The sequence below is a fragment of the Daphnia carinata genome, chromosome 1, assembly GCF_022539665.2.
Source record: "Daphnia carinata strain CSIRO-1 chromosome 1, CSIRO_AGI_Dcar_HiC_V3, whole genome shotgun sequence".
NCBI classification, from domain to species: domain Eukaryota; kingdom Metazoa; phylum Arthropoda; class Branchiopoda; order Diplostraca; family Daphniidae; genus Daphnia; species Daphnia carinata.
In genome coordinates, this window is record NC_081331.1 from 8,820,448 (window position 1) to 8,835,986 (window position 15,539).

The window sequence follows — 15,539 nt, forward strand, 5'->3', positions numbered from 1 at the left end:
GAAGAAACATTCAAGAAACAAGTCAAAAGAAACAAATATAATTGGGTCTTACCGTGATCACACGTATAGAGAACGAGAAGAAAAACGACACAAGGCGGGCGTGATACGCAACTTCCACGAGAGCGATACACAAACAATAGTTCAAAACAAATGGAACTAGACAGTCGAATCACCGCGAATAATTCTAAGTCTAAACAATTTTACTGGACTGACTCGGCGAATAAAATGTTAAGTAAAAGGCACAAATTCAAGCATAACATTAATAAAGTAATAGAAATGCTTTCAGGCAACTACTCGAATCGGCTGCAAGTTCTAGTCTGATCTTCCTCAGATGCTGGGTTAACCACGGAACTTTGCATATTGCAAAGTGGCGTGATTGGGAGGAGCTTGTAGGCTGCACGCGGTTGACCAATTAAAAGACGCGTTCAATATGGCGTGATATTGATGACGTATCGCCTGCGTGAATCATCTTGCAGGTGTTCATCTAGGTCACCCGCGCTGCGTATGTTGCGGTGCAATTAATATGTTCACCCTTGATGAGTAATAAAGACATCGAGAAGAAATATATGTTGAAGATGTCTATTTGGCTTCGTTACAGATACAAGATATTCTACAGGCTCGTATTTAAAAATATTAAAAGCTTCGTCCATTTTATTAAATTTAAAAATTCTAATTAAGGTTTTCCCCTTATGAAACTCATGTTTAGGCCTCGGAGACGATTAGATTTAGCCCAGTCTACGCACGATCCACACCGAAAAAAGGATAATCAAGCAAGATCAATCTTCAGGGGTGCGGTTCGTACGGTGCATTGGGGTTGAAACGGTATACGTAAATGGTCATATGTTACTTTCTGTAAGTCATACAATATTTCTCGTTTTTGCAATTTACAAATTCCGTATTTTGTAGCTGAACACGTGAACCTTGGACTACAATTTATATTTTTCCGGTTTAGTTAGCAGAAAAAGCGTGAAAAGGTGAAGAAGTACCGTAAAAGAATTTTAAGGGTCAGTAAACGTCAGATTAAACATTCAGCTAAACGAGGTGCAACAAAAATCTGATCGAAGATTGTTATTTGGGGTAATTGTGTAATTTATTTGGCACGATTCTGGCCGTTGTAGAAAAATAATGCACCACGTAGCAAAAAAACCCGCAGTGGAAGAAGCATAACCAAAGATTAGAAAAGACATAATCCAAACAAACCATAAGATTACGCGGGACCAAGTGCAGCTCAGCATCCACTGCAAACAGGCCTAGATGCTCATATTAATTATGGATTAAATTGGTTAAAAACGCGAGATTAGATAACCTACATAACTATTGTAACAAATTTAAAAATGTGATTAAAAAAAAAAACTAGAAAAGCTTTTTCGAGATAACATAGCTCCATACTACAGTTTTTTAACCAGTTCCCTTTTTTTCATCGGTTGCGTGCGTTAGTGTTCTTTCGAATAACAATTTTTCGAATAAAAATTTTTTTCTGAATAAAAATTCGCATAAATCTTCATTTTTATTTTCGAATAAATCATTATTCAGTCTATTCTTATTAGTAAAGAAACTATTTTACACTTTAATATAAAAATATTAACTCTATCAAATAAAATAAAATAAATATATTAAAATGTTACCTGTCAATCGAAGAATAGTCTCTCCTCACTCAAGTCAAAACAAAAGATCAAACTAAATTAAAATAAAACTAAAGACACCCTGAATTTAAATGGGATATTACAGAGGGAAAGAAAAGCAATGAATAAAGAAGGCCGGTTTCGGCGTTGTTGCAAGGAAAATTTTATGCTCTTCGCATTATGAAAAAAAATCTATTCAAGTATTGTACTTTGGTTATTATATATTGTCATTTGTTACAGTATAAGTTCGGAAGAATTCATAGTGTGAGTAAGTGAGTTGGGTGTTTGAGCTTACTGAGTTCTGAATTGCGACTGATAGATCAGATAAAGATTAAGAGTTGTTTTCTTGGTTCGTATTTTCTTAACCCAACCCCTGTTTTTGTTGGTTTCCCCCATAGTAAAAAGAATAAAAATTCAAACGTAACCGTTGAATTTTGAAAACCAAGAGCAGTCATTTTATTCGAAATTGTATCCGCACTTTCTTCCAAATAAGAATAAAAGAAATGATTTATTCCAATTCTTTATTCTTTCCACTTGAATTTTATTCATTACTTTTATTTTTTATTCTTAAAATGTCGATATTATTCTTATTCTTATTGATTTCCCTTATTCGGAAGAACACTGCTTTTTACAATGTTGCTTCAGGGTTCATGGTAAAAAATACCATAATGCTCTAATGGTAGCAAACACAAAATTCTGCCATTTAGAAAAAAGGACAATATTTGGATTCCATGACATGTCTGTCCTTTTGAATCAGGAGTGGCGATTAAATATACGAATCATAGAATTATTTAAAATCTGACATGGTTTCACGGCGATTTAAAAATATTTATGACTTTTATTTCAATTTGAGCTTTCAATAGAAGCTAAACTTCAGTCAACATATTCTGACCATGAAAAGTTAAATGTTTCTGCACTTATAATAATCAATTGAGTTTGGTTCTACATGTGTCCAAAATGTAAGACAAAAAATAGCTAGGTTGAAACGAAATATTATAAACTGGTGACGCTTTAAGCTTATGCTTGTGTTAAAAAATTAAAACAGTTTTGTAGTCTTTTAAATAACAAGTAGTACAACTTAAAACAATCTATAACATATTAAAACCAATGCAAGAGCGATGGTTCGCAGGACTGGTCATATCTTTGGGAGCGAATTGACTACTGTCAACAGTGAACTTTTTTTTGGAAGGAAATCTTCGTTGACATCATGAATTGTTCAACAAATTTTGGTGATCTTGAGAGGACAGTGGTTGCTCAACTCCTGTAGGTTCTGCGTGACAATGAATACAATGAAGGCATATAGCACAGTGGCCTATTTTATTTGCCAATACGGATCGCAATTTCAATGCTGGTCCAAGTTTCATGTTCATGCTCGTGATTAAGTGTTCTTCGGTCAGTAAGGGAAGAGTACTACCGTCGATTGATTGGTCTTCAAATGCCTAAAATAACACGTGTAAAATATAAATACGTTATATCTTTTATGGGCTAAGTTGAGTTTAACATATGTGACGCTCTAGTTAAAAAAAAATCTGTTACAATGGTGTATTTGCACTGCTGCAGGTTATTCCTGGTCGCGCAGTATCAGTAATTAGCACAACCTTTTTCCTAACCGAGGCAATGATGACGGCAGAAATGACATTTCAACTATTCCGCGATTGTTGTGTGTATTCCGAAAACCCGCTAACGAATAGATAGATTTTGTAGCGCCCTAAGAAGATTATCCTCGGAAATCGTCTTTTTACACAGAATCTGTTGACCTACTGTATAATCCTTCTTTCTAAGCTCGAATTGCGAAACGCAAGCTTCGGAAAAAAAAATTTCTAAAAATAATTACAGACCCTACCGCTAAAAATTCAGTGCCGAAACCAACAAGCTGCAAGAAGATTCGACGGCACTATGGACTTTTTGATTATTTATCATGATGGCTGTGCGTACTAGTGAAAACATTTCCCATTTAGACATTAAAACTGATAAATAGTAAAACGTAAAACTAGTGAAGGGCGTTAAGATGAAAATTATGGTGCGCAAAGGAGTAGAATATAGGATCCTCCAAGAGTTTAGCTTTAAAAAGAGAATACAAAAAACAAAAGAAAAGTTATCCAGAGAGCAGACGTATCCCACGAATTACTCAGTTTTCCCTTATTCAGCGGAATTATTCGCAAAACAAAATATTAACTGGCTCAAGGTTCAATTTTGACCATGTATTTAGATTAGTGGAATGTGTCCAAAAGCCACACCTGGTCAAGCGTGGCCCTGAATGCCCAAGGGTTTGCCGTTCCATGGACTGGAAAAGACTATGTAGAACTCTGATGGGATTTTTTGCTTTTCGAGCGTCTTTTGACTTAGATTTAGTGAATGAATACGCTTTTCAAACGCAACAGACCGGCATAACATAATTAATCTGCCTACATGCAATGGCTACACCCTGAAAAGCTGAAGCTAAAAGTTAAAACTAATAATGAAATACTGCTACTGTAACTCTACATTAAAAGCCCTCTTTGTTTATATTACCCCCCGACCTCCTCAATGAGTAGATATCCAAGTGAAATGTAAAGTTTTTAGTGCGGGGAACTTCAAGTTCTGTATGTTGGAATTATATTTATACCTTAAAATTACAAAATTGTGGAAAAAGCTTGCTTACCTGGGCATATTCAGAACAGATATCAATACTTTTGACGAAATCCACTACGTGGCTGATTGACCACTTTTGGACTTCAACTGCAGCAGCGCTACAAGAATGAGCGGCACAACTCAAACGGCAGTTTGGCAGCAGCTGTGCAATTGCTGGTTTGTTCTGAATTGCTACTTTATTTTCTCCACGAGCATTAATGGTGTCTGATGAGAAGCGTGAGGGCGGTGACTTCCTGCCAATAGGAGGGAATTGCCTCCCAGCAATGTTATTTGGGTCCATGGCAGGCGACCGAGAAGAAGAAAGTTGGGAAAACCGACTACGGCCTAGCGATTCGAGTTGCGAATCCATGTATGGACGCTTTGCCATGGAAGCGCTTAGATCCAATGGGATGTGAGACGCCACTGCAACCGTTTCGACTGATGAACGTTTCAACGTGGCGGGACCAGGTCGGGTAGTCGTATCGCTAATGTATGGATCTATGCGCGGCGAACCACGAGCTGTAGCCGAACGGACAATGCTCAGCAGCGCTTGAGTTGAACTCATGTCCATAGCAGGCCCAGCATGGAAGCCAGGTGGCAGAGCATGGCGGATACTGTTGTCTTGGCCCAATCCACTCAAAGGCAGCAATGGAGTTGTAGAAAATTCCCTCCTTTCTTTCTTGCCAGTTTCTGCCAATGCAGAAGCCATTTCATAGTGTTTACTAGCAGCGAGCGCATGAGAGGTGAACGTATTCAGCGGAAGATTAAAGAGTGGGAATGGGGGTGACTGTGAGGACCCTTCGCCGAATATCAAGTCTTTACAGGATGCTCGTGAGTCTAAGATTGACATGAGGCTGTTTGTTTGCTGCGATCGGTAATCGTTGGAATTGTTGTACTTCGCCGCCAAACTACGCATGAAATCACTGTAGTTCCGAGACATTTGAAGACCTTCCGACATAGGTTTGTTATTGGATGCGTTGTAGTTCCCCGGGCTAAATCGTTCCGCTGGAGAGACACACGAATTATTGGGCGTTTCTGCTGTTGAGGGTGTAGGAGGCCGGAAGGAATGGGAAATGGGGCTGCATGGTGAGGCACTCCGTGAAGAAGCCGTGCCCGTCTCCATGTCGGGGCTGAAACGTTCATGTTTTACATTTGCAGACGGAGAAGTGTTGCGTCCAACTTTTTTGCGACGAGCTTTATTTGATAGTGAAGCTTTTACGCTCGACGTGTTAAACGGGACACTTTCTTTCTTAGGACGATTATCTAAAATTGCAAACAAAAATGATACATAAATACAACGTTATTAGATGCCAAGTAAGGTAGCATGCAATCACGTTTTTAATATTCCATACGGTTAGTAAACCACGCGTATTCTAAGTAATACATAATAAAAAAGTATGTATATAGTAAGACATACCATGCATGTTTTGACCCAAGTAGTCTACCAATTCGAGCATCGGGATTTTAGTTTGATTTAACGTAACAAGACATTGGTATTCTCTGTCTTTTATTGTTCACTTTGAAACGCAGTGAAAGCATGTTTTATTATTTTTTGGGGAGAACGATGTAATGTTGTTGATAGCTTTAAAAAAATGGTATAACATGTTAAACAAGGTGGTATTTAAAATAATTTTTTGCTTATTAATTTTCTTTACTGCTCAAAACAATTTTATTTTAAATGAGTGTGGATTGAGGTAATAGCTGGAATAGAAAACTCTACCTTCTTGCGTAATCCTACAGCAGTTACAGATTCGATAGTTAAGTTTTTAGTAACCTTTTTAAGTTATACTTTCTGATAAAATCTGGTTTTTTGCTAACTCTTCGTGTTTCTCTATCATTTACAAAAGCCGCTAAAAGTCCCCCAAAAATGTCAAATCAAGTCACTCAATATTCCGCAGTTTGCGGACCCCGCGAGGCTCGGTAAACCTTAGAATGTTACTGCTGCACATTTGCAATAACTGAATTATGCTTAATTTTGCTAAAGGTGTGTGAATTAGATTGGAAAATCTATTCAAGTGTTTTTGACTACAGTTTCAATGGCTCACTCAAAGATTGGGGAAAGTGTAGCCTAAAAGTATAACGAAGCTGAGCCATTAGGAACAGATCAAAAAGTACAGGCAGAAGCAAGGAATGGAAGCAACAAACAGCAATAGTCGGAGGTAATAATTTATAAATACACGTTCTAATTAGGTTTTTTGGTTAAACTCTTTTTCCGAATGGGAAACTGCATTAAAAAAATTTAAAAAATTTAAAAAAAGTGCCGCAAACTATGTCACAAGAATTGCATCTTCAAGTTGTGCATACAACAGCGCAAAGGAAATAGCAAGATGTAGACATCTTTGCAGTTTCAGTTGAGAGCAAATTCAAACCCACGGAAAGGAGAAGGGAACTTACTGTAACACCATTTGGGCCATATGACAGGACTGTCTGCATCCATAGTGGCCATTTTGTTAGAAAGCTCGAGGGTATAGTGGCCAGCAATTGGGAGTCGATCACCGAAAACTAACCTCAATGGGCGACACTGGAGTATTTGTGCGGTTAACTTCGTCCCAACTGATGGGTATACGTATGACTGGTCACCGCTGCCAACGCACCAAGAAAAGAATAGTTCTCAAGGATTCTTGTCGCTAACTTTCGTCAAGGTCCAGTTGATGTCCGGTTTCTCTCGACTTTCGAGTCGAATTCTCTCTCAGCATTAGTCTTGTTCTTCAAGCGAGCCTCCTCAATGTGAAGAACTCGCGACACCCAAACAACGCAAATGGACGCACTGATGAGCTTTTCTTACTTGATTGACCAAGCGGAAAGTCGTGACTGCAATCAACGAAGCACGGAATATTTATCCTGCTTCTCTCCTTCAGGCTGTACGAGTGTGGTTCAATGCCAGTGCTACTGGCTGAGTTGACACGCTCTAAAAGACCCACAAAAGACGAAAAAATGGGACGATTGTTTCGGTAGTTGACCATATGGCTTAGAAATGATGGCAATTCCCTCTGCTTTTTCAATCGTAGTTAACCGCGTGATTGCGAGTCTGGTACTGAAGACAAAAAATCTGCCCACTGTTCGAAGGTAAAGAAGAAAACGCGCACGAACACCGAGACCGTGGACACTGCGGATGGATGGAAACGAGGTAGCGAAGGGGAGGTCGTTAAGAAGGATTTTTTTTTTTCGTTTTGTTTGTAGAACTCCTACCGCAACTGAAAATAACACCCCACCTTTAAGGTGGTTGGCGCACAACTACCTTCAACCAGATTCCGATATGAAGAAACAACCCCATTTACCACTTAAACAGTGAACAAGCCGGCGGTTTTTGCTTCAGGCAACTGAATATATCAATGCTGTAGAGACAAGCATCGTAATAAGCTAATGGCACGTACCCATGTTTTTCTACACATTTGTATAATAAATAAGCGACCTATTTATTAAGTTATTTTTAATCAGTTTCTATTTCTATTGTTTATAGATTTGTAGAAATATACGTTGATAATGACTTCCTTTCTAAATCTGAGAAGCCCTGAATGAAATATGGCATCTTATTGACTCATTTGCCAGTGCGACAAGAAAAGAAAATTCAGTTATTTACTTTTCTAGTTGGTAATAATAGAATTTTAGTCTACAACCATTGCACAAGGAAATCGTAGTAGACAGACCATTGCAGAGCCAACACACTTAGGATGCGCTACAAAAAGAGAAGAAAAAAAAACTAAAAAAAAAAAAAAACGGACAAAAGAAAGGGTTTAAAAAAATTGTGATATTGAATCCAAAAGTAACTGTTTGAGACAGTATGAATTCCAAACTGTCATCAAAAACCGTAAAAAAAAACAACAAAAACAAAAGAACGTTGAACACGTAAATGCCAAAACCATTTCAACTCCCAGAAACATTTTTGGCTGAAAATAGCGGTGAAAATTTTATCTTCCCCACATTCGCCACTTTGGACTAAACGACGGACACACAATTTCAGCATGTTTTAAAACCAAATCAGCATTTTAATTCTTGGTTTCTTTTATGTTCTTCTATTCTATTCTCTTAAGTTTTCGTTATGCTATTGAGTTATCCCTACTTGTTCTAGCGTTCTGGAAATAGCTATATGCTTGCTTTAAATTATAAAGTTAGAATGCCTTTTTATTGTTTGGTAGACCCTACTTGAGGTTTAATAGTCTACACTGGAATAGACGTGAATGATAGTCTTTGAAATGTTTGTTTGTCCAAACTAATTATCACCAGATGCAAACGCCATTAACATATTCTTGTCTGTCATGTATGTTGTAAATACTCTGTAAAAGTAAGAAGTACTATCTTTTAGAAAATATTTGACTACTCATGTGCAACCGAAACTGCGAAAAAAATGGTAACTGAGAAACTGTTAGTGAAATTACTAGTCGACACTTTTTCGATTACCATAATCTTCGCTGACGGTTTTTCCAAAAGCTTCGGACATATCGAAAATGTAATGTATCAAAGGGAACGGAGCGTAAAGTCGTAGACCAGATAACTGATTTCGCATTGCGGTGATACCATCCCTTGATTACTTAGAATACCGAAATACTGTGACGGGATTGATATGGAGCAAAAATGCTACCATTATGGTAGCCTGATGAAGGATCATCTTGGCTTTTTCTAATGTTTTTCATGGCAGTTTGTGACAACATGCTTCGTTAATTTTACAAAACACGGCTCATTTTACAGCTTTGTATGGCAAGCTAAAGACCATACAGGCCGGTCAGAAGTTGAAACGTCAATCTCTATAGTTAACTTCATTTCCTGTCTACGCAATACACGGCGTTCTCTATTCGTCTGAAACCCACGCAACAGTGCAAAGGCCCAACTAGTTGACATGGCTGTTAATAGAACTTCAAGTGACATGCCATACGGCACTGAATTTGAATGTTCCGATTTTTCCCACTAGAAAAAAGAGAAATGGTAGAAAGGTCTGTCGCTTCAGCCGTGGGAGTTCCTCAGGGTTCATTCACACACTAAATAGCCGTTAGCCGTTATTGAGAATAAACACACAAAAATAAATAAATATTTAAAAAGAGGGGGAGGGGGGCAAAGAAGAAAAATGAGAACAGTTGAAGATTTGTTTTCGTAAAGGTAAGTATATCGAAAACTTGTATGTCAGGAAAAAAAACTGGGTATAAAAAAAAAGGAAGGAAAAAAGAAGAGTAGTGGCCTAGTTGGAAGGGGAAACGACTGTCATAACTCCATGAAAAAGGCAACGGAAGTGGCCGAAGACTCCACAGCTGAGACTAACCGCCTAATTAGCCGGCCATTCTATCTCCTCAAGCAGGAATAGCCTTGAGTAATCTAGCGCTTGCTAGCCTATCTGCTACTGTTTGAATATACGTGTAATTTCTTTTCCACAAGTTTCCCATTCAGCTTTGTGCCATCCCCCCTTTCTCTTTCAAGGAACGCACCTATTGCTGCTTTAAACTTTTTTTTTTTTGTCTTTCTATGCCTTACAAATAAGAGTCATTTCCTCTCAGTCCGCAGTGGGGTGGAGGAAAGACGGGTGCGCGACAAGAGGATGCACCAGCAACTGAGAATGCAAGTAGGAAAACAAAATAGGAAGGGAAAGAGGAGGCGGAGTGAGAAATGGAGGTGGTTTTGCCCAACTTTTTGTTTGAGGGGGACAGGGGAAGGAAAGGAAGTTCGCCGAAAGAACCTCGCTCAGTGACTGACCCTTCACGATCGTACTTTTCTGTAATGACTGGCTTCCGTTTCCCTGTCGTAGGTAGGCGTCTATGAAAGTCGTCCACCCGCGCCGGAAAGGAAACGATCCGCCATCTTATCTCCTGAGCCAATCATCGGCATATCCTCTTTTTAGGTAAAACAAGTCAAGGTGAACTTGATGCTCTTCTTGGTCTACCAGTTTACCATGCATTTCGTTATCGTCAATAGTTATGTATAGCATTATTTCCTCTACCAACTTGTGCCGACCATAAATTAAGCTATTTATCGACACACATGCGAAGAAAAAAAAATAATAATAAAGAAGGCAGGAGAAAGACAGAAAACAAAAAAGCAGATGAAAAAAAAAACCCAAAAAAAAGAATAGAGCATTTGGGTTCAAACCGTTTGCTGATGCCTGAACGGGTTGGTGTTCCATTGGCGCACTCGGTGAAGACATAGTGCCATCAGTTCTTCCTGATGTCGATGAAATTTCGCGATTTTTACCTGTAATAAAATGTCATCACATTATATATTTTTCTTTTTTTTACATCATTTATATTTTCTCTTATCTAACCAGAAATCTCATCCGATTGGGCAAGTTACTAGGAAGAATGGCTGTCGGTTCTACTTAACAATAATTCAATTTTCTGGTTTATAGTATTCGCGAGATCTTACTTGTAATTTCTAAGGCATTTAATTATGTGAGGTATAAAGAATACATTAATACGAATGGTATAAAAACTTCAGGAAGTTCATTGTATTGCGCATTTTGGCAGGGGAAATATTTAGGACTAGACGATTTGAGCACTTGAACGTAACAAACGGTAGGCGCAGTAAGAATAAAGTGAATTGTAAACTTGCTTTACACCGACCGATCGAAGTCGTATTGCACCAACGAGGCACAAAAGATGCAGTTTGCTTGATAGTGCGTGTAATAATTAAACAAACCATTCTCTTAAAATTTAAATTGGATACTTGGATGACAAATCAAATTAGATAATCAAATGAGTAAACAGGAAAAAGTTAGATGGTTAGAAGCGCAAAGGCTTACAATTCCAGCTGAATAATAATCGCAACACCCTGGTTATAATGTTCACTAATGGCAGCACGGAACAGATGTCAACAGGTAGTGAAAGAGCCATGATTCGTAGAATATAGGAAAAACATAGACTTATTTCGAATTAAAAACTGAGAGAAGTGATAAAGCTATTGATATAGCAGGGGTCGGGATGGAGGTTATGGCCGAATGCCAAAATGGCGCGTATTTTCCTTCTAATCAGGTCCCCAGTGGCACTTAGAGACACTGATTAGCATCCAAAAGACAACTTCGCTAACGAATTGCCTTTCACTGTCTTTACACTTTACCAGCGTTATGCATTTTCAAAAAGTGCGAAGCACTTTATCCATTGCATTCGGGAGGTTGTGCATGGTACTATGTGGATTTCGCACAAGTATAATATGTTGAAAGGCGAAAAATGGATTTTTCAAAATTCTTTCGTAGCCCAAACTAGTGAACCATTGCTAATGGCGAAGGTAGAAAATCAATTTTTTTCTTATTGATTATTCGCTTTACATTAGGACGAAAAAGGCAGATTTAAGCAAATACCACGTTTACTAAATGTTACGTTTATCCCTGGTGCGTCATTAACGAAATATTGCCAAGTGTAATACCAATCAGTGATAGCTCAACGGACATCGAAAGACTGGTATTCATCGCAGAATATGAAATTTCTTCCTATCATTTTTAAATAGCAGACTTAACAGATTGACCTGGTTTGCTGTTGACTATCAGGTAAGCTTGCTGTACGCCTAGGCTAAATTTTGGATCTAAGATTCAGCATGGCTAGCATAAATCAACAATTGGTAAGAAAGTCGGAATGAAAAAAATTCTAGGAAGAACAAGAAGCTGTTATTAGTCAAGTTATTAGTCAGTTATTAGTCAAGGCTGTTGCAGCACCAATCACAGACCTCTCGAGATCTCATTAGAGGCTTTACATATGGACTGACGACTATGACTGCATTCAAAGCGAAATCGCTTAATGGTCGTTGGACGAGGGCACGAATAACGTTTTACGAAAAACATTTCGCTTTGTCTATTACGATAAACACGAAGCTTCAATATTTTTGTATTTCTAGTAGAGATATACCCCAAACACGTCTTACTAATGTTGATTTCAGAAACATTGTAAGTCGCATTACTTTAAGGTCATATCGCTCAGTCCTAAGGCACTTTATTCGTACAACCTTACTGTGGATAGCCGTACGTCGAAGACTAATTGTGGTACATTGAATTCACTTCATTACAGACACCACACGAAGCATCGTTTGCCAGCGACCTTATGACTTCCATCACCCTTCTATTGAAATTCTGTTTCTGTTAAGGACCTTCACAAGTCAAAATACTGCTTTTAGTATGTCAAACGCTGGGCAACGTCTTGCGCGGCGATACGATAAAAAAAAAATCAAACTAACAAAAGAATGTATAAATAAATGACCTTTAATCCTTTTGTCGGAATTGACGGCATCGCCAAAAGTGGAAGTGGCTCTGCTACTGAGCAACTGATCAATGATGCTTGTCAAGCGGCCTTCACGTCTGCGTTCCGATTCTCCGATATATCTGTTTGAGTTGAGAAATGACTTTAGTATGTTTGGCTAGAATAGCAAAATTAGCGCCGTGACATTCCCAGTATATGACGAAACCTTAACGCATATTTATTGTCTGTCGACCATGTTTTGTAGCATAAATCTTTTCGACAAAATTTTTATTTACCCTATATCTCCCGCTGGAAGGGCATCCATGTTTCCAGATCGTCCTGCGTAATCCAAAAGAAGTTTTGATTTCTCGCTATAGCGCTCCACGCCTACTGGTAACTTGCTCTGATTGGTCACGAATTTTTCCTCATCTTAAAAAAAACGTAAAAAGTCGCTATCAGACTGGTGTGAGACTTAGCTAACAAAATTAGGCCTATTTAGAATTTGTGGACGAGAATATGACTAACTACGTATTCGTGGACGAATACTGGGCTTTTTCTTTACTTTTTCTTATTTTTTATTTCTTGTTTTCCATTTTTACATATTGTGTTTCGGTCTAACGCATGAAAAGTGGCTTGTTTGCCAAATAAGTAGGCTAAATTTATTAGTATGGGTAACTCATGGCTTTTGTTCCAGAATTTTCCGTAACATCAAAAATTGAACTCTCCGAACTGAACTGAAGCTTGACAAAATGTTGAAATCAGTTAGACAAGGGAACAGAGCTCGAACATCTATTTACCACTTTCAGCTCAAATAATGTTAGTACAATCAAAGCTTCGAAGCCCAAACTGTAGAATTAAGGATTCAAATCTCTACTGTTCACCTAAATGCCGTTCCCCTGTGGCATGAACTTGTATATGATGAACCATCATCTAAGACAACCGTTACAAATTGCAACATTCGATTACTATCGATCAATCGTCTATGAGTTACGTTATACATTGAAGAAAGATTTAGATAAACTGGATAAACAGCAATAAAAACAAAATGAACTCACCAACTTGTGGCCCTCGACATTGAAAACTTGGGTGATAGTGCCAAAAGAAGACTATCGCTGTTGCACAATATTTCACAGTTTTTTCATTGCGTTGAAATAATGCACGAATTTTCGCGTTATTGAAGAGACAACAAGTTTAAACAGCCGTGCTCTCCTTAAGGGAAGACAATGCCACGCAGCAAGTTTGTTGCAACCTTCTCACTCACGGGAATTGAGGGAAAAAGACCAGGGCTGTCTAGTTCCGCTGCCCAAAGACCAGCGAACCAATGACCGCAATTCGGAAACTTGAGGTAGTGGTGACCATCAGCCGTGACCGAGGAGCAGTTCTCACGACGTGCAATTGAATAACAGGGTAGGGCTAGATAAGCATTCTTCTGTATTCGGGTGAAACCTCTAAAACAGAAAGCTGAGTAGAATAGAAAAAAAAGGGGAAAAATGTAAAATGAAACTAGCAGAAATCTAAATTGGCGATCAATTAGTATATCATTGGCTTATTATGGTTACTACTTGCGTTGTATGTTCATTCGCGGCAGGGAAGTACCCAGATATTTCTTTAGCCCTGCACATAGCGTGCGCTGACTATCTTGCTTTCTGACAGGGAATTAAACAGTGGTTATATTATGAGCAAGCGCATCAATTACAATCGGAGCTGATTGGCTAAATAATTACTCGAAGTTGAATATTACCATCTCTGAGCCTACAATGTGCGTTTTCGGCAACGTGCATTTTATTGAAGAATGGTGATCGGCTTCCATTTACTTTTGCCAGCTACCACCAAGTAGTTGTACTTGAGACTCGTTAGACCTCTGGTTTGATGTTAAGTGTTACTCTCAGTTGACCTTGATCAACGATGAGCTTCACTATTCCTGACATTGATTCCCAACTTCGACTATTCCGTTCGCCAACTACGTAATTCAACTATTGCTCTACTTTAGCGCGAAACTTTTGTTGACTTAAATGTGAAATTTTCTAAAACGTTGATGCACACGCACTCTAACGTTGGAGCTCTGAGTTGGAAGCTCAGAAACCTTTACTCTTTTCAAGTCTTGCAGATCGGTAGAAGTGTGTCATCTTGAAGGCTATACTGCTACTGATAAACATTTCAAATCCCTAATTTTTGTTGGTTGAATTTCATGAGGTATTCGATCATCCTTCATGTGCAGAGTCTAAAAAACGGAGAAAAAGAAAATGAAAAAAAGGAGAAAAAAAAAAAAAAAAAAAAAAAAAAAAAACTCATTACTTAAAAGTAAACAGAAATGCGCCTGCTTTTACAGAAAACTGTGTTAGCTGTCTGAAAAAAAGCGTAATGAGTTCAGCGCCTCAAGTGGGAACAAGATAAACTATTTTTGACGGCAAAAACTTAGTACCGTCTTCACTTAAAGAAATTCCCGTTCCTAAAATAGTTAATATTAAGTTATACTACTACAATGGGATATAGTTTAATGAATATCCTATCGATTAATGTAATTGCGACGTCTATAAAACATTTCCTTGTATTAAAAAAAAATTTCTAAAAAATGAGGTAGTGCCATAAGACATCCTATAAGCTCAACGCGTTGTTCGGATAATATATGACTAGCATGCAAGTCAAAAAGTCTTATAGATAAAAAATAAAAAAAAATAGTGCTAGATAGCCCATTATTTAAATAACATCAGGACAAAATTTTATTTTTTTTATCGTCATTTTTACTGACCCTTTTTTGCCTTTGCGCAAGGGACCCTACCGCCAGAAGACACCGTGTAAAAAAGCCCCAAAAACCCTTGGTGTTCGGATACTAAGGGCGGGTACTGTATATTGTACTTATATAATGAATATGTACAATTGGTGTGATAATTGAAATAAAAGAATATAAGAAAAACAATTTTTTAATTATTGGTCAGCTAAATTAGTTACAATAATTAGTTGACTAATTACAGTAAATAGCCCTTGGTAAGGGCTGTCTATTTCTGGGTAATTGTTATCAACATTTTCAAAGGGAAAAAATCTCAAAGGCAAAATGTGTTTTTGTTGTTTTTCGATCTGAGGTTCTAATGGACGCAACTGATAAAAACAAAAAAATAGATGTTACGCTTAAACTTTTTCCTTTTCTGAAAATTTAACATAAATT

The 15,539-nt window shown here is 37.9% G+C and overlaps 1 protein-coding gene across 1 annotated transcript; it reads right to left on the reverse strand.

Moving 5' to 3' along the window:
- Positions 1 to 2,172: 2,172 nt before the first annotated feature.
- Positions 2,173 to 13,550, reverse strand: LOC130693434 (uncharacterized). Its single transcript, XM_057516581.2, has 6 exons — positions 13,432 to 13,550; positions 12,673 to 12,805; positions 12,398 to 12,519; positions 10,305 to 10,406; positions 4,264 to 5,495; positions 2,173 to 3,061 (listed from the first exon to the last, which is right to left on the reverse strand). The coding sequence occupies exons 2-6, from the start codon at positions 12,699 to 12,701 to the stop codon at positions 2,828 to 2,830; spliced, it is 1,719 nt and encodes a 572-aa protein (XP_057372564.1). The 5' UTR covers positions 12,702 to 12,805; positions 13,432 to 13,550; the 3' UTR covers positions 2,173 to 2,827.
- Positions 13,551 to 15,539: the final 1,989 nt, after the last annotated feature.